This window comes from Schistocerca serialis, chromosome 7, assembly GCF_023864345.2.
Source record: "Schistocerca serialis cubense isolate TAMUIC-IGC-003099 chromosome 7, iqSchSeri2.2, whole genome shotgun sequence".
In the NCBI taxonomy this organism is placed as follows: domain Eukaryota; kingdom Metazoa; phylum Arthropoda; class Insecta; order Orthoptera; family Acrididae; genus Schistocerca; species Schistocerca serialis.
This window is the reverse complement of record NC_064644.1, coordinates 358,225,203-358,248,316: the sequence shown is the minus strand read 5'-3', so window position 1 is coordinate 358,248,316 and position 23,114 is coordinate 358,225,203. Positions and strand designations below refer to the sequence as shown.

The 23,114-nt window shown below is 36.7% G+C and overlaps 1 protein-coding gene across 1 annotated transcript in view; it reads left to right on the top strand.

The window, feature by feature from the left end:
• The window catches only part of LOC126412755 (furin-like protease 2), a 460,996-nt gene extending 456,517 nt beyond the window's left edge, over window positions 1–4,479 (top strand). The window contains exon 20 of the mRNA XM_050082503.1: window positions 2,191–4,479. Within this exon, the coding sequence (XP_049938460.1) occupies window positions 2,191–2,355 (165 nt within the window). The 3' untranslated portion in view covers window positions 2,356–4,479. The remainder of the gene's footprint in view (window positions 1–2,190) is intronic.
• The last annotated feature ends 18,635 nt before the right edge of the window (window positions 4,480–23,114 follow it).

Sequence of the window (23,114 nt, the reverse complement as noted above, 5' to 3'; positions counted from 1 at the left end):
TAAAAGGAATACAACACAAAACAGATGGGTAGCTCTGAGAGATAAAATAGGGAAAGCAGAAAACCACAAGGTCTAGTAAAAATTCCTTGATAACCTAAGAGATACTAAATTTAAATAAGGAAAGGAGAAAATATAAAAATGCAACAAACATAGCAGGAGAATGGAATACCGTTTTCTAAAAAATGAGATTGATAGGAAGTGTAAAATGGCAAAGCAGGAATGGCTAGAAGTCAAATGCAAGACAGTTGTCTTATTGGCACAACTTGACTAAACAAAGGGAACAGTTGATCGGACACATCCTGAGGCTTCAAGTAATTGTCAGTTCATTAATGGAAGAAAGTGTTTAGGGTAAAATTTGTAGGAGGAGAGAGAGGGGATAAATAGTGTAAGCACCTGCCATTGGACATCAGCTGTGTTAGTTATGCAGAGATGAAGATGCCCACCACCACCACCACCACCAACAACAACAACATGGAATTTCATTTTTTGGCCTGTGATATCAGCACCTCCCCCATCAGGGGTGGTCTCATCAGATAAGAGTATAATTACTCAAAGTGATATGTTTGTATCTTCCATGTGCACTTCCAATGGTATCACTGAAGTTTTCATATCCATTGATACTGTTTCAAATGTTTTAAGATCACATGCATTGAAGCTGAACTTGTAGAGTGCTATTTATATATTACAAAAGATCATATCAGACATTGTAGGCTGTAGAGTAATCAAAAAATTAGTGATAGGCATTTTATTTAGCATTTTCAGTCAGAATCTACAAATTCACTGTGCTACAAAGTTGTGTATGTAATTTTTGTTTCAAGATTATATTGTCTGCTCTGAACAATTACTTATCAAGTGCATCCTAAATTTCCATAAAAATTAAGCAGTTCATACACATCATATATAATTATGACATCCAATGAACAACTTACTAGCCTCACCATATTGCTTTCATCAGATGATACAAGTATAGTAATCACACCTGACAAACAAGAATTAACTGATGAAATTGTCAATAATGTCTTTCAGAAAATTACTAAGTGGTTGCTTGTAAACGGACTCTCACTGAATTTTGATAAGACACCGTACATACAGTTCCGTACAGTAAATGGTATGACACCATTAATAAATATAGACCTTAATCAGAAGCATATAGCTAAGGTAGAATATTCAAAATTTTTAGGTGTGTCCATTGATGAGAGATTAAATTGGAAGAAACACATTGATGATCTGCTGAAACGTTTGAGTTTAGCTACTTATGCAATAAGGGTCATTGCAAATTTTGGTGATACACATCTTAGTAAATCAGCTTACTACACCTATTTTCACTCATTGCTTGGATATGGCATCATATTTTGGGGTGATTCATCACTGAGGAATAAAGTATTTATTGCACAAAAGCGTGTAATCAGAATAATAGCTGGAATCCACCCAAGATCATCCTGCAGACATTTATTTAAGGATCTAGGGATATTCACAGTATCTTCTCAGTATATATACTCTCTTATGAAATTTGTTATTAACAACCAAACCCAATTCAAAAGTAGTAGCAGTGTGCATAACTACAATACTAGGAGAAAGGATGATCTTCACTATTCAAGATTAAATCTAACTTTGGCACAGAAAGGGGTGAATTTTACTGCCACTAAAGTCTTTGGTCACTTACCAAATAGTATCAAAAGTCTGACAGATGACCAACAAGTATTTAAGAAGAAATTAAAAGAATTTCTGAATGACAACTACTCCTACTCCATAGAGGAATTTTTAGATATAAAATAAGAAGAAAAAAGCAAAAAAAAAATTAAAAAATGTTGTTATATTAACTTAATTATGTTGTTAAATTAAGTTAATTATGTCATGTATTGGAAAATTTGACTCGTTCAACATCATTACGAAATATCGTATTCATGATCCATGGAACTAGTATTAATCTAATCTAATCTGGGTACTCTGTTTTAATTAGTACCAATGCCCATTCTCTGCCTGTCTCCTAAATGTATTCATCCCTCTGTTGACTGGGTTGCCATAATATGTGACGGTTAGTATAAAGAAGCAAAGGAAAAAAAAAATTTTTTACTTGTTTGTTTAATGCAAACATGTTGTAAAACAGTTCAGATAGCAATCATCATCATGTAACAACCACAGATTTATTGTTGTCATGGCTTCAAAATTGATGTTTACTTTTTTTTTCAGATAAAATCACAAACATGGAATGGTCTGAATAGATGCAGCAGTGGATATGAGAAACTTTCAAAACGGAAGTGCAAAGTTGGTGTAAACAAGGTATCTGTTGTTCCTGAAGATGGTGATTTTACAGAGGATGATGATGAGGAAGTACAGCTATTCACTAAAACGTAGTACTGAATTTCCGCTACTTCTAAGCAACTCGGGCGACAAATTCCTAAATAATAGGGGAGACTGTGAATATGTTAAAAGTCGAGCGGTTACCTCCTTTCAGGAGGGGGTAAATTACTGGGTGTATTATTGCCTCTTTTAGCTGCAGAAACCATTCTCCCCTTTATTTTACATTGTCACAACTGATATGAAGTGTTGGCTGACTCGGTAACTTCAATTTGGTCCCTGGAGTGATTAAATGTCTTTGGATGTCATCATTTACCTTCCTCATAGTACTGCCTGATGATGCTAATTGTTATTTTATGGATTGTGACTTTAATTATACCAAAATGACTTCCTGGTATTTTAGCATAAAATTTATTTGAAAGAAGCTGTTTTGTAAGTGGAAGATGTGAAGGTGCCCTACATACTCAAAAGTAAATCCGATGTGTAAAAACAGGAGACAGAAAAATTTGAAAGTGTGTTAAGTGCCTATAAATGCATGTATCATCCTCAAGGATAAGTGTAGATCTTAGGAATAATAATTAAGCAGAATATGCCAAAATTTTTTTAAACAGTTACATGGGATCAGACGAGCTGCTGCTCTTCCTAGCTATGTTTATAATGGCAGCAATTAGAACTCCAGGACTGGTCACTGTGAAGTTGTGTTTCTCATGGAGCAACTGTACTGTACTGGAACATCATTGGCCATAGAAGAATCTCTTTTGCATGGGCAGTTTCCATAACCCAATAATATTTTTATTTTTATATTTTGCTATCATTTATTTCTTTAAAACCTTACTCAAGATAGCTTTAAAACAGTGTGTTATTGTAGCCTACTGTTATCAAAACATAGATGTGCAAAAATATATTTTTATTCTTGTGATTGTAGTTTGTACATTGAAAGCAGGAATTCATTTTTATAAAAAGTCCAAATTATGAAATAAATGGAAATATATTACATTTACCTTGCAGTTTGAAATGTGTCTATTAATCCTTTGTTGTCATAAATAAGCGTTCCAGTGGAATAAAAAGTTTTAATTTATCTGTTGTCTGTCTAAAAGTTTTATAGTTCCAAACTTTAAATTAGTAGTGTGTGACTAAGGTGAGAAAAGTATCCCTAGTGCTAAGAAAAAAGAAAACGTGAAACATGGAAATGAGTGAGTAGTTGTGATATTTGTGTGTTTGTCTATGGAAGAAATCAGATATTGAGTGTAAGTGTTAATACCAAGTGTGATCGTTCGCTTTTATCATTGATACAGACTGCTGGTGGTACTTTAAATTATTGTCTCATGAGATGTTTCATAACAATGGTGTGATATGAGCTATTGATGGAAAAATTGAAATAAATCATTTACTCATCATGGCTGTTAGGTAGTAAGATAATGAAGCAGTTTACCAGCTGGCAAATTGGCTTTCCTAAGCATGTACCTTGCAGTGCAGGTAATATAGTTACATAATAAATGTGTTGATCTTTATGTCAAGGTGTGTTTTAAATAACAAAACATAAATCATAGGACTTTATGTACCATAGCCTTGACATATAATAAAATTTAATAAATTATATTGATATTTTTATTAATAAAATGATTTTTGAATATAATGAAAATAAAATGATATAATATGTAGTTTTAATTTTTTCTGTAATTTTCTGTGTTACTTTGTTTCATCTTGATACTAGTATAGCTTCCAGAACATTCACAGATTGAATTAAAGAGTACAAGTAATGTAAATTACTGTGTACATAAATGTAAAAAAGTGTTTGTACATGAGTGAGATAAAAGGCTTAAATATTTATATACATATATATATATTTGTATTATGTGAAAAATACTGTAACATATCATTATGTGGTTTAGGGTTCCAGTGAATGTATGATGCACACAATGGAAACAGAGTATGAGATGAAGAATTGAAATAAATTGAAGCTTTAAAACGTGTATTTTATGTGGATGCATGAGTTGCTTGTAATTTTGTTTAAGAAGAATCTAATTTTATTCTTTCACATGCACCACAATCCACCAGACATTCCATAATTGTTACATTATAAAAGTCACTCTGTAGGTATAAGGAAATTACTCTTAACCATTATGTCAGCAATTTTTTTTTGTTCTGTTGTGTGCTAAATATATTTTTGTCAACCTTCAATGCATTTGATTTACTCATTCATTAATGTTGAGAATCATAATGTTAAAAAAAACTAAATAGTGGAAGATCTAAGGTGGAACACTAAAGTAATTAAATCTCCATTAATCTTACATGTGGCATTGTGAATAATGAATGGAAGAGACCATACTGAATTAATGGATTCTTTAACAGTAACTCTCATAAAAAGTTGTATGAATGTGAAAGTGGTATCAGTTCAAACTTCTCTAATAACTCATTGTCACCTCCCTCTCCATTTAGAGACGATGCACTAATTCACTGTCATGATGTGGCTAAGGCTAACTGATGTAGGGGCCTACCTCATTTGGCAAATTGTTGAGGAATGCTTAGTTGACAGTCCCACTGCTTGCAGCGATTAAACTTGAAATTGAAATTATACCCATGAACATCTTTTTATTCCGAGAAGAGAGATAGAAGACTGTTATAACCAGAGTTGCTGCTGTGATCCATTGTCATACCTCCATGAACAACACACAAAAGTAGTATTTAATACAATTTGTTGCTGCAAATTTCAACTGTGGATAACTGTTAGGACATGACTAACTACAGGAATGACAACAATTATTTTACTTTACATGATAATTAATAGTAAGTTATGAAACTGGTAAAAGTGCATTTTTGTGTAATGGTTTTTTATGATATTAAAATGATATTTGATAAAAAATGGAGATTAGAGAAATATCATTTTCATATGTGGATTCATGTCCTGCTATTACCATGCCTGCTGACCATGGTATTTTATTGTTTTAGCAGTTTCACACATGAAAGAAATTCTCCTTGAGATGAAAGGCAATCTGGGAATCCACCAGCAACCACTAATGAATAAAACCTGTTCCTGACATGCCTGTTGATGCTCACTGTAAGATCTTTGGCTGATGATCATTTAGTGTTTTTCGTGATATTTCATCAGCCCACATGACAAGCAGTCAAATATTCCTCCTACATTGCTGGAGTATTAAAGATTCACCCACCATTGCTAGAGGGTGAAACTTTGATGGTGTCACTCACTCGTGCAAGTGAAACATGAGAAAACAACGAAATGCTGAAGATACCAAGATGAGCTCCAACAGGCAACATGTAAAGAAGTGGCTACTAAAGTCTTATAAACACATTTCCACTTCAGAGACGCATTAAAGCAGGTGCATTTTGCCCTTAACAGAATGCATGTGTGTGGTTAAGAATTCAATGATTATAATATCTGAAATCTTACACAAAGTTTTTTTTTTCCGACAGGAACAACGTAACCTGTGAATTATGAGACTATTGTCAGAAGGTAACACTGAATAGAGAAGTATATCTAATGTAGTACTTTCCACGTATGCATAGTTATTTCTGAAATTAAAATCGGTTCTAAGTAAGAAAAAGCTATGAATACATTGATTTTAAATCCAGACATTGGGTTATTGTACAGACAAGTAGCAAATTCAGAAAGCAAATCACCTAAACAGCTTCACTGTTTTACTTAGTTGTTTATATAACAGGACCAAATTAGGGCCTTCTGATCATCTCTTACGTCATACTGTGCCCTCCGCCACACACCGTTGGGTGGCTTGCGGAGTATCAATGTAGATGTAGATGTAGATACTGAGTACAGTATATGAAAGGCAGGAACAATTGTAATTCACTTTCAGTGCAATAATAAATGTTATCTGGAATGGCAGAAGCAACTAAAATGTAGTGATAGTGATGGTAGTGGAATCAGTAACAATAACAACTGTAATAATGGTCATGTATAATCATGGGGAATGGTACAAAACTAAGAATTTTATGTGATCAGAGAGTTCTATGAAAGAGAAATACAAACAAACTGTTTCAGTTACGAGCATTGGGATACGGAATGGGTCATGGAAAAAGCAGGTGCCAGGTTGTGGTGGGATAAAAGGTGCATTTAAATGCAAGAGGGGACTCGTGGCATTTTAGGAGAAAAGTCATTAGCTGTCTTTCAAAGTCAGAGAGATGATATTGAGATTGGTAACATTCCAGAGTTAAATTTGTGCTATGGATAAATATTTTGGAAAGATGTTTGTAGATAAGATGGGTCATAAAAGATTTTACTGACAGAAGGTGTTGTTTCTGCTACAAATATTAGAACTCCTTAATGGAACAAAAGTAATGGAAGGAGTAAAGGTGACAACTCACCATAATGGTGAGTTAGTGAATACTTAATAGGCAACATAAAACAAAAAAACTGAAAATCTTGCTAAACTTGCAGATGAGTTTTCCTTTACAGTTAACAAAATACACATACATCTGCATTACTACATATGTAGTCCTGGCTGACAACATTGTCAAAAAAACTGTAAGGAATTTAAAAGATTCATGGATGACCAAACCGATTCTAGAACTCTTTAGACTCATTTATTTTATTCAACATCACATGTTTCATGCTCTGTCCATATTTAGATGACCTGATAAATACAGTAACAAATGTAAAGTTACGCAGTGTACATGAAACACACTTGTCTTAAATAAGCAATGTAGTTGCATCATACTTGCACAACAGTTATTTTCAATAGATGAGTACATACCATTTTACACAAAAATATAACTTTGTCAAGCGCATCAAAAATCATCAGGAAAACTATGGTTAATGTTGAAAATGATGCATGAAACAAAATACGTATCTATAAAATTTTAAGAGCTATTATGCGTGCCTATTAGGCAAAAACCAAGATATAAAATGAAAGTTTTTTTTATGTACACAGCTTAATTATTTTAATGTCAAATGGATAACAGAAAGAAATGACACATAACGTGATTAATGCGAAATAAACAGGAGAAGTATTTCTCTGTATTTTTTAAGGGGATACGGAATCACCTATCCCCGCTATGTTAATATATGCCTACTATAGGGAACATTTTCTCACAAACTACTGGAGACAGAGAGGTAAAAATTTTACTGTATGTGCATTCATATGTTACAACAATACTGAAACAACAGTTTATTGTCAGTATTTTCTTACAGAGATATTGTACATTTATTTTTAAGTAAATTTTTTCCATCGCTTTTTACTAGACTATCACCCCTAAGTCTTTTGTAAATCAAGTAATTAAAAAATCGTTGTTTCAGTATGTAATAGGGACCTATGTCACTACGTCATAAAAATTTCAGACTTCTAGGTTGACCAGTACCTGAGATAATGTTCCTAGATGAAGTAAAAAGTAAACTTACGGGAAACGGAGAAAGAAGATTAAAACATTCCTGATCCGTAGCTAATACCCCCTTCACAGTCTTCATAATCATCTTCAAGTCTTCTTTTGGCACCCCTCTGCACCTGTCTTGCTTTTTTCACTAATGTCTTGATTATATTATCAGCATGCCTTAGTCTGTGCTGATCTAAAAAGAACATAGCACGTACCGTACGGGAACCAACACACATACCCAACTTTTGAAGGACCTGGCATTTAGTTATATTTCCAAGATTGAAGGTTGCCACAGCATCATACACACCAAAATGTAGTGTATTAATTCCGACAAACACTGTTTTTGGGAGACGATGCCATATCACACTATTCAAGCACTCGTTGGGGTTCTGCGTTTTTCCGTGAAGACATTTCATCAGAAGACTTCTGTCAGCCAGATCTCTGTAAATGGGCTTTATTTCTGCCATGATGGCTGATGGTAGACTGTGGTGGTGAATGTATTTCTCTCCTGTTGTTAGTCCCCTATTGTATTTACACCAGCTGTTTTCACCTTTGGGGCACAAACCATGTTGTGGATGCTCATCCGTGGATGCGGTGTGGAAATATAAAGCCCATATAGCTCTCCTCATTTCTTCAAGATTGCCTGTATTTTGCCTGATTGCAAGGCCATAGCAGTTCTGAATGTGGTCTATTATGGAATCAGTCAATCTTCCTCTGCCATCCAAGGTTTTCCCATCATCTAGTTTTTTCCCTTTCATAACTGATTTTAACCTTCTCAGCCTGGCACCCATTCTCTTCTGCACATGTCCTATACATTCAAGTTTGCTTATATTTACACTGTTCCCATATGGTTTGCTTTCCAAAACTTCTTTGAATGCTTTAGAGTCACCATCTCCCAGATATTTGACATAGCGAACATTATACCACTGTGAAGAGCGATGAAAAATTTTCTTCACCCCAGCAACCTCCATGCCACCACTACTACCATAATAATTAGCAATACAGTCATCACTGTGTTCATTTTTCAGCCTGCCTGTGCACCTACAGTATTTAGACATTATTGCAACATCAATAACCTTGCCAGTATCAACACTAGTTGCTGTTACAACACCATTGTTGGAGGTGTGGCCCCTTTTCTGCCACGTGCCATCAAACGCCACTGTGAGGTCACGACTGCCGTCATTTTCTTCCACTGCTTCTTCCACAGCAACCTGCATTGACTTCTGTGCTACATCTTCAACTGCAGATCCTAGTACATAATTGTAAGCTTCAAACTTTGAAGGTGCACTTGGAAGATTTAGAACACCACATAGCATATCACCAGCTGCTTTGCCCTTACCAATTGCTCGCAATCCATAAACTAACCTAATATTTACACTATAAAGTTCAGTTTTCTTGTATCCATTATTTACAGTTACTGAAACCGAACTTGGAAACTTACAGCTGTATTTACAAACACTGCATATTAAATTAAACTGGGCAGCCAGGCCAACATGGGATTCTACTTTCAGAGAAACGTTTCCATGACATTTTTTGCAGCACAAACTGTTTTCAAGAGCTTCACACAATATATTCGTATCAATGAGTTCAAAAACTTCATTCCCTCTATCAAGTAAATTATATTTCTCTTCCAAATCTCTTAGTTTTTTATGAGAAGCACTGTTTTCATTTGGTGTAAGTTCGTTCGGCAAATCAGCAATAAGTGGATTCACATTTTCCAACAGTGATGATGATGAACTGCTTTGCTTTGCTAATGAATCATTATTTCTTTTCTTTTGCCAGTTCACACGCTTTTTAAATACTTTTGCTTTAGCTCTAGGCATTTTCACTGCGAAAAATGAAGCACTAAATACGAAATAACTCAACAACAACTACTTTCTTATATCACACTGTTTACAAAACAGTCCCACCACAAAGTCAAAGAGTAACTTGAGGAAACCAGAGAGAAACATTTTCGGGCAACTAGTGTATAAATAGTCGCTGGAAACCGGGATATTTGAATTCATGTCACTTTAAAGGTACTGCCAAAAAGTTCATGGTCAGCCACGAGAGACGTGTATAACTAAAGCGCAATACCCGATCTCACAAATATATAAAAATAAAATAGTTATAATTGTAGTAGAGCTATGTATGATACGTCATTTTAAAGAGGAAACATGGCAGAATATAATACGCCAATAAAAAAAAAATTCGATTTTTTAACCCAAAATCCGATTCCGTATCCCCTTAATTTCCTAAAATCCTATAAGAACAAAACTGTAAGTATGTGTGTCAAGTAGATAACATTCTTTCTCTCTCTCTCTCTCTCTCTCTCTCTCTCTCTCTCTCGGTTTGCTCATTAATTGTAAGGTTGTGAGCTAGTCAACTGTTGGTACAGTTTTCCAGTTCCTCAAGAATATCTAAAATATTGCCCTTTTTTTTAGGCTCTTATATGGATGGGCTATTTTAAATTGGCGTGAGTTGATGGTTCTGCTCTTTCAAATCATAACCCAATGCATTGTGCTATAACTGCATTCTCTGAATTTCTCTCTGTTTGCCCAGTGTAAAAATTATTGCAATACCCACATTTAATTTTGTATAGCCCTGGATTACAATATTTGACCTTTGGTGGCACATGTAGACTATGACATAGTAACTTCCCTAGTTTGTTATTTGTCCAAAAACTAACCTAATCCTTAAATTTTTAAATGCACGAGATATTTCTTTCAAAACAGGGCCAATGTATGGTTTATTTACATTTGTGTTTATTTGTACTTCCGTAAATATTTGTTTCCCCTAGTGTCCAACTGCTGTTTCTGTAGAACAATTTGCTAGCCTGACTTGAATAACTGTATTAATTTCCCTGTCTGTTGGTTCTTTGTCCAAGTGTAGTTTTGGTACCCTACAAAAAAGAAATGGTTCAAATGGCTCTGAGCACTATGGGACATAACATCTGAAGTCATCAGTCCCCTAGAACTTATAACTACCGTATTTACTCGAATCTAAGCCGCACTCGAATCTAAGCCGCACCTGAAAAATGAGACTCGAAATCAAGGAAAAAAAATTTTTTCCCGATCCTAAGCCGCACCTGAAATTTGAGACTCGAAATTCCAAGGGAGAGAAAAGTTTTAGGTCGCACATCCAAATCGAAACAAAGTTGGTCCACTGTAATATGAGACACAATTTAGGTCGAATGAGTGACTATACAGCTACAGTAGTTTGGTTCGAGTCTTAAGCTTAGCAGTTAAGCTTTACCTGCTATGCGTCAGGTGCTCCGTACCTATTTATACGGGTACCATTCCTTTTTCACGTGCTTCGTCTGATTTGAATTGATTGCTTATTTTTCTTTGATCTGGTAAGTGTCGTTCTCTTTGTTATAGATGTTTACGTCACTCTAAGCTGAAAATGCATTACTGTACTGTGTCATGCATTGTTTGTCGCATTCTGATACCGAGTGTTTACGACCTGTCGCCGCTCGCGGCATGGCTTGCTTTTGTGCGCGCTACCACCGCTTTTTTTTTTTTAAAAAAAAAAGGAATCGTCTCATTAGCGAAACAATGGCAAGAGACTGCTTGCTATTTGCTGTTACTTACACTGCTGCTTTCTTTGATAATGATCAACAAGAACCAAATAATAGACTGTGTATGATAGATGATGTTCTGAACGAGAGTTTGGCGAAAATTTTTCTCAGGTTGAAAATCTTTGCAGACGCCTCTGTAGTACATTACATTCTGCACAGAAATTAGTCATCTTAGATTGAAAAATGTTGTCAATTGTCGTGCTTCATTTCTGACTGTATCACTATTAGGCATAAGAACAATACGAAAATAAACATGGCATGATATGTATATTATTCCGCGTTTGCTGTAGTCTTACCCTAGTTTCGTAGTTTAGGAGGCAGACAGGATTTAAATGAGATAGCAGCAAACACGAAAGAATACATGGCAACATGTTTATATTCGTACGGTATTATTCTTATGATGAAAAGAATACTGCATGCGATTCACAATTCATAAAAGTTCTTATTAGCAACGATCTCTTGTCACAGGTAGGAAAAAATTCAGAACGTAGATTTGGCCATATTGACAAACATCCCAAACAATCTTGCCAGTCGGAGTTTCGTAGTACGTTGAAATGCTGCTACATTCGAAGATGAACAATACGGAATTTGTATTTACTTCGTTGGATAATGTATGAAAATGCAGTGGTCGAAACTCGGGGCGGTGAAAAAAAGCTCGTCTTACACTAATATATATATATATTATACTGATGCAGAGGTTTTGTCACCAGTACCTTTCTGCCTGCAAAACATGCCTGTGTGGCGCTACATAATTCGACGGCAGAAGTTAGTTGTGGCGGCACCTACAAACATTTTTCAGAACTTCCGCTTACTTTGCACTCGATTCTAAGCCGCAGGCGGGTTTTTGGATTACAAAAATCGGAAAAGAAGTGCGGCTTAGACTCGAGTAAATACGGTACTTAAACCTAACTAAAGGTATCAAATAGATTATATAATGGTAAAACAGAGATTTAGGAACCAGGTTTTAAATTGTAAGACATTTCCAGGAGCAGATGTGGACTCTGACCACAATCTATTGGTTATGAACTGTAGATTAAAACTGAAGAAACTGCAAAAAGGTGGGAATTTAAGAAGATGGGACCTGGGTAAACTGAAAGAACCAGAGGTTGTACAGAGTTTCAGGGAGAGCATAAGGGAACAATTGACAGGAATGGGGGAAAGAAATACAGTAGAAGAAGACTGGATAGCTTTGAGGGATGAAGTAGTGACGGCAGCAGAGGATCAAATAGGTAAAAAGAAGAGGGCTAGTAGAAACCCGTGGGTAACAGAAGAAATATTGAATTTAATTGATGAAAGGAGAAAATATAAAAATGCAGTAAATGAAGTAGGCAAAAAGGAATACAAACGTCTCCAAAATGATATCGACAAGAAGTGCAAAATGGCTAAGCAGGGATGGCTAGAGGACAAATGTAAGGATGTAGAGGCTTATCTCACTAGGGGTAAGATAGATGCTGCTTACAGGAAAATTAAAGAGACCTTTGGAGAAAGGAGAACCACTTGCATGAATCTCAAGAGCTTTGATGGAAACCCAGTTCTAAGCAAAGAAGGGAAAACAGAAAGGTGGAAGGAGTATATAGAGGGTCTATACAAGGGCGATGTACTTGAGGACAATGTTATGGAAATGGAAGAGGAAGTAGATGAAGATGAAATGGGAGATATGATATTGCGTGAAGAGTTTGATACAGCACTGAAAGACCTGAGTCGAAACAAGGCCCCCGGAGTAGACAACATTCCATTAGAACTACTGGTAGCCTTGGGAGAGCCTGTCCTGAGAAAACTCTACCATCTGGTGAGAAAGGTGTATGAGACAGGCGAAGTACCGTCAGACTTCAAGAAGAATATAATATAACCAATCCCAAAGAAAGCAGGTGTTGACAGATGTGAAAATTAGCGAACTCAGTTTAATAAGTCACAGCTGCAAAAGACTAACGCGAATTCTTTACAGACGAATGGAAAAGCTGATAGAAGCCGACCTTGGGGAAGATCAGTTTGGATTCCGTAGAAAAGCTGGAACACGTGAGGCAATACTTGACCCTACAACTTATCTTAGAAGAAAGATTAAGGAAAGGCAAACCTACGTTTGTAGCATTTGTAGACTTAGAGAAAGCTTTTGACAATGTTGATTGGAATACTCACTTTCAAATTCTGAAAGTGGCAGAGGTAAAATACAGAGAGCGAAAGGCTATTTACAATTTGCACAGAAAGCAGATGGCAGTTATAAGAGTCGAGGGGTATGAAAGGGAAGCAGTGTGGTTGGGAAGGGAGTGAGACAGGGTTTAGCCTATCCCCGATGTTATTCAATCTGTATATTGAGCAAGCAATAAAGAAAACAAAAGAAAAGTTCGGAGTAGGTATTAAAATCCATGGAGAAGAAATAAAAACTTTGAGGTTCGCCGATGACATTGTAATTCTGTCAGAGACAGCAAAGGACTTGGAAGAGCAGTTGAACGGAATGGACAGTGTATTGAAAGGAGGGTATAAGATGAACATCAACAAAAGCAAAACGAGGATAATGGAATGTAGTCGGATTAAGTTGGGTGATGCTGAGGGAATTAGATTAGGAAATGAGACACTTAAAGTAGTAAAGGAGTTTTTCTATTTGGGGAGCAAAATAACTGATGATGGTCGAAGTAGAGAGGATATAAAATGTAGACTGGCAATGGCAAGGAAAGCATTTCTGAAGAAGAAAAATTTGTTAACATCGAGTATAGATTTAATTGTCAGGAAGCCGTTTCTGAAAGTATTTGTTTGGAATGTAGCCATGTATGGAAGTGAAACGTGGACGATAAATAGCTTACACAAGAAGAGAATAGAAGCTTTCGAAATGTGGTGCTACAGAAGAATGCTGAAGATTAGATGGGTAGACCACATAACTAATGAGGAGGTATTGAATAAAATTGGGGAGAAGAGGAGCTTGTGGCACAACTTGACTAGAAGAAGGGATCGGTTGTTAGGACATGTTCTGAGACATCGAGGGATCACCAATTTAGTATTGGAGGGCAGCGTGGAGGGTAAAAATCGTAGAGGGAGACCAAGAGATGAATACCTGTACACTAAGCAGATTCAGAAGGATGTAGGCTGCAGTAGGTACTGGGAGATGAAGAAACTTGCATAAGATAGAGTAGCATGGAGAGCTGCATCAAACCAGTCTCAGGACCGACTGACGACGACGATGACGAACCTAAGTAACCTAAGGACATCACACACATCCATGCCCGAGGCAGGATTCGAACCTGCGACTGTAGCAGTCGCTTGGTTCCAGACTGAAGCGCCTAGAACCGCTCGGCCACACCGGCCGGCGTACCCTATAAAACATAGATGTGAAATGGACTCATTTATGCACATGTGGATGATATGAGTCTACTGGAATGATCAAATCTATTGCTGTTGGTTTATGGAAGAAATTCAAACTGTATTTTTAAACCCACTCTTGTGATCTGGAGATCTAGGAACTTCAGAGAACCATACCTTTCAAATTCAACAGTAAAGTTTACATTATCATTCATAGGGTTTACAATATGAGCAAGTTCCTGGATTTCATCAAGGGTGCCTGAATTGATGACAAAAATATTGTCAACATACCTTCAGCATAAAGATATTTTTCTGACACAGCTCTTTATAGGTATTAAAAATCTTTCTTCCAGGTCAGTCACAAAAATTTCTTATAAGATGCTCCCACACGCAGGATCCCATTGCTTGTTCTTCTCTTCAACAGAAAATTTTCTAGTTAAAGGTAAAGTAACTGAACGACAAGGAAAATGTAGTAAATTCAGTTAATTCAACTGCATAGAGATATTCTACATTCCCAGAACTAATAACATTTTTTGAAAACAATTTTATTGTTTTTTCAATATGTACATTTGTGTAGGTTCAAAAAAGTAGTATCACATCTTATGTAAATCAACGGCAACAGATTTGATTATTCCAGTAGACTCATGTCATCCAGATGCACATAAATCATCCTACTTTGTATCTCTATTATGAGAAGGAAAGTTGGTGCTCACCATATAGCATCACAGATAGCCACAACAAAAAGACTTCCACAATTAAAGCTTTTGGTCATTGGCCATCATCATCATCATCATCATCATCATCATCATCATCATCATCAACAACAACAACAACAACAACAACAACAATAACCACCATCACCACCACCACCACCACCACCACCACCACCACCACACACACACACACACACACACACACACACACACACACACACACACACACACACACAAAAGTAATTTTGTGCAAATATGTTGCTACTGCATTGCTTTTTTAAAACATGTGTTTCATGTACACAGTATAACTTTGTATTTGTTCTGTATTTTTATCAGGTCACTTGAAGATGGGCAGAGCCAAAAGGCATAATGAGGAATAAAATAAATGGATCTAAAAAAACACCTAGACCCTCTTATACCACAATCATTCAGCTTTTTAATGTTCTTGTGATGCTAATGGTCTCACACCTCTACCAAGACTTTCAGTCAAATTTATGACTACAATGTACTGGCATTGCAGATTGACTGGGAGTTGTATTGATCGGAATGGCGGACAGGAGAAAGGACGTTGGGAGTAGGAGGGTTGTATTGAGTGGAATGGCTGAAGAGTGAAAGGAGGTGGGTAATTAGGATAGTTGTTAGGAAGACTGACTGATAGCTGGAAGGGAGAGGCAGAGACAAATGCACTGTATAAAAATATGTTACTGCTGATCTCTCTTTGGCACAGGGATGGGGAGCTGTGTATTGTGCACACTGACATTGTAGAAGTGGACTGGGAGGGGGTATGGAATAGGGGGGGGGGAGAGAGAGAGACTGGGGAGAGCAGGATACAAGTGTAGAACAAGCAATTTTTGCTTAGCAGCATCTTCCACTAATTGGTAGCCAATTTGGATACAGTTTTTCAGTGGTCTTTCAATGAGGTGGTCAGTTGGTTGGTGGTCACTCCCACATAAATGGTTGTATAGGAGCTTCAAATCCTAACAAAGAGATAGAGGGGCTGGCGAGTACTTACCTCAGCTCAGTACAGCTGGTAGATACACAAAACAGAACAGAAAATTTACGTATCCTAGCTTTCGGAACTTTGTTCTTTCGTCAGGGAGGAGAGAGGGGAAAAAAAGGGGAAAAAAGGAAAGTGGATTCAGTTATAATAATAAAACAAAAGGCAACAGGTTGCATTAATTTCTGGAAACCTGGATAAATAGCGGACTCAGCAGAGTGCCTGCTTTTGAAATCCAAATAATGATTTGGTAAATATTCCATTACTACAAAGGTAGGTGGCAATCCTGGAGTACACTACCTTCTCAAAATTGTAAGAAAATGATGTAAGGAGTAACACTAGGCAATATTTACTGAAATCTGTGGAGTCATAATTCTTATAGAGAGATCTAACAGTGGCACATTTAAATCTATCTGGGAAAATGCCCTGAACTGAAGATGTATTATACAAGTGATTAAGAATATTACATTCTGTAGAGGCTGCTCAATCGTAGGATTTTTATCTGTCATTTTTCATTATTTTCATCTCTGGCAGTGTTTGCTAATTTGAAAAATGCTTAGTCGCACTGTGGTTCGGACTACTCAGTAATCTGTAGGTCCTCTTATAACTGGCTGGAGTAGTCACCTCAAAGGTCAGAGGAAGGCAATTGCTTACCACCTCCAACAGGACCACGACTAGTGAAGCTCTGTTCAAACCAATGGCTGAGCTCATGATATCTTTACTTTTTTCCTTTAATGGAGATGATATTTACCACATATAAACTTTCACCGTTTAGAGACATAATGTTCTTGATTTCAGATGGGGATAAAATTAATTTTTATTTCATTACATGTCTTTTGTATAAGTTCTTCAATGTACAGTTTTCCGTATCTTCTGAATTATTTGCACCAGTTTTATTTAAAATCATCAGTTACTTTATCTTTAATGAGCCTCACTGTTGTCTTTCAGTGTCTTGTGTTTCACAACTCACCACCACCACCCCCAAAATAAATTTTTCACTCTGCAATAGATTGTATGCTGCTATCAAACTTTGTGGCAGATTAAGACTGAAGCCATGTTTGGGTTTGAACTTAGAACCTTAACTTTTGCACTTGGTGCTCTTACTACCTGAACTGCTAAGTCAAGTGCACTATTTGATCCTGCCAAGAAGTTTCACTCTTCTCTACTCTGTGGTGTTCTCTTCATTTTTGGCAATTTTGTCACTTTGTTACTTCAAATAGATCTTTACTATTACCTTTTTTGGTCTTCCATGGGTTTTCATACCAATATGCTTGTTTAAAACTTATTGTGTCTAAATATATGCCCAAAAAGCGCCCTTTTTCTGGTTCCTACGAGTTTCCTTTTCTCTTTGATCTCTTTCAAAACACCTCCATTGGATTTTAGTTTTGCCCAGCTGTTAGTCAGTAGCCTTCTCCATAGCCAAATTTCCGTTGTTTTTAAGGCTTTTCTATCTGCCTTCAACAGCGTTCATCTTTCAGTAGAAAATCTCTGTGAAGTGCACTGCATTGGGTATTTCCTATTTAACAAGTTACTGGGGCTTCTTCCAGTTCCTTTCACACATGGAGTGTAGACAGAGTACTTAAACTCCTCTGTGCAGCCTGTAATTACTGTAAAACCCCTTTTCGACAAACCTCTGGGCACCCAAACAATTTTTCTTTAAATGGGCATTCTACCAGAGTACATGAAAAGAGTAATCTAGAATCACAGTTCAAAAATGTTTAGGTTGTATACAGACCAATTAATTACAAAATTGTCAACATCCTGTGCTACGAATTTACATGCAGATGTTACATTACTAAACTTTCTACAGAACACATTCTTTATTTTTTAAAATTAAGAAGTATAGTTTTTTTATCTTTCCAGCATATTGTAGTGAGAGAAGTCATCACTCCATCTGGTTGATAAAAGTTAGAATTCTTTCATCCACATTAAAAGAGAAAAATAAATTCCTGACAGTATCAACTCCTTGCACAAGAGCAGTGGAACTTGGTGCAATGCCCTTCTTTTCTTCTTCTCCCTCATTATCATAAGCATGTCACTTGCATCAATGTCAGGTATGGAAGTCAGGACATCATCACAAAAACTTGCAGCAATCTCGCATTTTCAGAAATATCAAATTTGCTATTCCATCATTCTTGTGGAGCAATGTCACCTTCAACTGCAACTGATGTACCACAGCCACCCTTTGTGAGACAGTTTAACACAGATTGTTGTGTCACAGAATTCCTGAGAGCAACAAACATATTAATAGCCTGTATATGGCTGGCTCTTGTACATCCTTCCTAAAACAGAATAAAGTTAGATTCTGTAGATATGCTACTCTGTATTTGGGTTTAACAGAGTGTATTACACCCAGGCTGCAAACGACTTGTGCTGTTCACGTGAAGGAACGTAACATTTACATTGCCAAATATTATGTTTCCCTGGAATGTACAGGGCACAGATCAATAGTAAGTCTAATTCCTTTCTCCTGCTCATCTAAATTCCTGAAAGTCGTTAGGATTTCTAAAGTCCAGAATCTGCTGTTGTGCTCATACGTACAAACTCGTGTTTTTTTTTTATTTTTTAAATTTTTTTTTTTTTTTTTAATTTTTGGAAACACCTGGGAATTAATAGTGAAAGCAGCTTTTCACTTACATCACTATTTAAACACAATAGCGTCGTCACCGTTTTTTGCCTTTTTTTTTACCTCCGTGTGATTTTCTCCCTTGACAGGATAAGATTTTGCTGTGTACAAACTATAAAAGACGCCAGTTTCATCAGCGTTGGAAATGTATCTCGGCCCATAGCCCTGTTATCAGTTGTAGTAATGTAATGTTCCTCCAATAGTCTGCGCTTTCTATGACTAAAGCCTCACTTTCTCCATTTACATTTCGAAACACTATATTACAATGTTTTTTAAAACGATTCAACCAGTCATGTGAGGCACTGAAATTTTCAGTATCGATCTTCAAAGCGATTTCACGACGTTTCCCTTGCAGTATGTTTCCACATATAGGAATGCTTCCACTTCTCAGGCTTGAAACTAAATTAGGAGAATATTTTACAAATCACTGAATGTAGACATACGATTATTCCTCCTTTTTTGGATCTTTAAGAATCATTAGCTTCGACATTTATGAACGCTTTCTTATTTTTGAATATGCTGCACTTGTGAACCACAACATCTTTTTAAATAAATTAGAATCCTATGGTGTCATGGGCAGTGCTGCAAAATGGTTCAAGTCACACCTCGCTAACTTGAAACAAAGAGTGTCAGTGCAAGGGAGTAGTGAATTAAGTCATCAGTCACCATCAGAATGGGAAGAAATTACATTTGGTGTCCCACAAGGATCCATCTTAGGGCCATTGCTTTTTCTTGTGTACATTAACGATCTCTCGTCAGTTTCATTGCCAGAAGCAGAGTTCGTTTTGTTTGCAGATGACACAAGTGTTGCAATAAATAGTATGTCGAGTGTAGTTCTAGAAAGATCTGCTAATGATATTTTCATGGATATTAATAAATGGTTTAAAGCCAACTCATTGACATTAAACTTCGAAAAGACTCACTATATGCAATTCAGAACCTATAAGAGGTTTTCACCTCGCATATGCGTAAAGTATGAACAAGAGCAGATAGAAGAGGTTGACAGTCTTAAATTCCTGGGATTACAATTTGATAATAAATTCAGTTGGGAGGAGCACACCACAGAACTGCAGAAACGCCTTAACATCTGTATTTGCAGTTTGAGTGTTAGCTGACATAGGCGACATAGAAAAGAAAAAGCTTGCATACTTTGCCTACTTTCATTCCATAATGTTATATGGTATAATATTTTGGGGTAACTCTTCAAGTCAAACAAAAGTTTTCAGAATCCAAAAGCGTGTAATATGTATTATTTGTGGAGTAAATTCACGGACGTCCTGTAGAAACCTCTTCAAAGAACAGGTTATACTTGCTACTGCCTCTTAGTATATTTACTCCTTAATGAAATTTGTTCAAAATAATATATCTCTTTTTCCAACAAACAGCTCAGTTCATACATACAATACCAGGAACAAAAATGATCTGCACAAAGACTTAAAAGCACTTACTTTAGTTCAAAAAGGAGTCCACTATTCAGGAACACTCATCTTCAATAATTTGCCAGCAAACATAAAAAATTGAGTTACAAATAAAAATCAGTTTAAAAGGAGCCTGAAAGACTTACTAGTGGCCAACTCCTTCTACTGCATTGACGAATTTTTTAATAGAAACAAATGATGTATATATTCATATTAGTAGCATTGTTATTTCAGCTTAAAAAAAAATATTGACATGGCCACATCCACGAGGATCTCCTCAGCATGGATCTATGGATTGAAAAACTAATCTAATCTAATCTACGTCACTTAATCGTATTTCTTCGCCGTGTCGGAAATATTCATGTTAAGATTGCCATCAATGAGGTGGATAATCGTCATCTTTCAGCATGTGCAGGCCATAACCCCACAAAAACAAAATTCAGAACTTTGACAATTCATTCAGCAAACGAACTACTTTTTTTCTGCTTTGTTCTTAATATTCATAGTGACTGTGACGTCACATCACGTGACTGAAGCCGGGTCAACTGAAGAATGGGATACAATCCGTCGGCTTTGACCAATGCCGTCATATGTTACTCATATATATTAATGCCTTTACTGTCGAACTATAGATAATAAATGGGTCATCTGCTGTGGATAAGCTCTATAATTGTAAATTGACATAAATGAATGTGTTTTTAAAATGCAGCGCAAGACATCGCGTAAGATTTTTTTCGTTTGCATTGATTTAAATAATCGGTTCTTTCCCATTCATTAGGTACTTAATTTCATTTTTAGTGAGTTTGAGGTAATTTGGAAGAATAGTTTTCCATTTAGAAGAATTTTTAGTTTTTGATTTTCGTTTGTAGTTATGGATTTATCTATTCCCATGAATGTGAAAGACTTAAAGCAGGCTTTGGGCGTAGACATAATGGCAACCACTTGCTTTTTGCAAATTCCTGGTTTTCTTGCTGATAACATTTGATGTCGTGAGTGCGGCTGATAAGTGTGTCTGCTTGTCATACTCTCGATGTATTCATATGGAAGTGTAGCAGGGATCGACTATGGCGCTTAATAAGATGAGGAAGATAGTTTGTGAAATCGTAGTTGGCCTTGAGGGATATAATAAAAATTACATACTGTTAGTGTTTGACGTATCCAGTGTGGTTGTGTGTAAAATGAATGTTGTGTGAGCGAGCATACTGGTATTCATTTTGTAGTAACATTTGTGAGGAATATTACAAGTATAGAGGGGCTTTTGGGGGGGGGGGGGGGGGTTATGGTCGAAATCAATGAGCCTTATTTTGGCAAAACCAGTACCAACAGGGGGGACCCTATGGAGGGATTATGGGTTTGGGGGGCTCGAATTTCAGGTCCAGACTGTGATTTTGTAGTTTTTAAAGTAGTTCCTCATCAAACGAAGAAAGTGTTGGTGACATTAATTGACGATCATGTTGCAGAGGGTTCTGTAGTTATTTCCGATAGTTTTTCTTCATATAGGGATTTGGGGAATAGGGGTTTTCAGCATCTTGTCGTCAATCATAATACTGAATTCAGATCTTCATCAACTGGTGCTTGTACCACTAGTACAGAAAGTTAATGAACAGCCTTAATATCTGTTGTAGGGAAGAGCGACGCATTTCGATACTACAGTGCCATGTAGATGAATCTTTACGGAGGCGTGATGTACCCGATATGTATTGCCCACTTAAGGGTTTCCTTAAACATGTTGGGCAAATGAATCCTCCATAATTTGTTAGTTAATTTCAGCTTGGGATGGGGGGTGGGGGTAAATGATAATTAAGGAGAAGCGTGAGTATGGTTGGGATGGTTAAAATATTGATTTGGATTTTTTGGGGTTATCCATCATTCATTTTGGTCATGAGAACTTCTGTTTATATATTTGCATGTATGTGTGTGCTTTTTTATTTGCGATGTTATGTTTCTTGTATATGTCTGTACCTCATTTTTTTTGACGTGTTTCAAGGTGAGGTTTGGTTTTTTGTGGAGGACTTCGCGTATGGTTAGTTTAACTTTTTATTTATATGTTGTACTGAGTTTGTCCATTTTTGGGTGTTTCGTTATCATATTATATTAAGTAGGGGTTCGCCAGCTGCAGTACGGGATACAAATTTTGCAATTGCTGCTCTTTTTCCCTTTCTTGGTACTGGTATCACTACGGTTTTTTTGAGTCTATACTAACACTACTGAAGGCGAAAAGACAGACATACTCAACATTTTTATCTCGTTCTTCATATACAGATCAACTGAAGTATGGGATAATGGTGCTAGCTAGAAGAAAAAAAGCGACATATGTAATATTGGTATCATTTACATCATACAGGATACAAACGTTATGTATGTCGCTGTTTTTCGCCTTTGCTAGCACTAGTATCCTACTCTTCAGTTGACCTACACTCCTGGAAATTGAAATAAGAACACCGTGAATTCATTGTCCCAGGAAGGGGAAACTTTATTGACACATTCCTGGGGTCAGATACATCACATGATCACACTGACAGAACCACAGGCACATAGACACAGGCAACAGAGCATGCACAATGTCGGCACTAGTACAGTGTATATCCACCTTTCGCAGCAATGCAGGCTGCTATTCTCCCATGGAGACGATCGTACAGATGCTGGATGTAGTCCTGTGGAACGGCTTGCCATGCCATTTCCACCTGGCGCCTCAGTTGGACCAACGTTCGTGCTGGACGTGCAGACCGCGTGAGACGACGCTTCATCCAGTCCCAAACATGCTCAATGGGGGACAGATCCGGAGATCTTGCTGGCCAGGGTAGTTGACTTACACCTTCTAGAGCACGTTGGGTGGCACGGGATACATGCGGACGTGCATTGTCCTGTT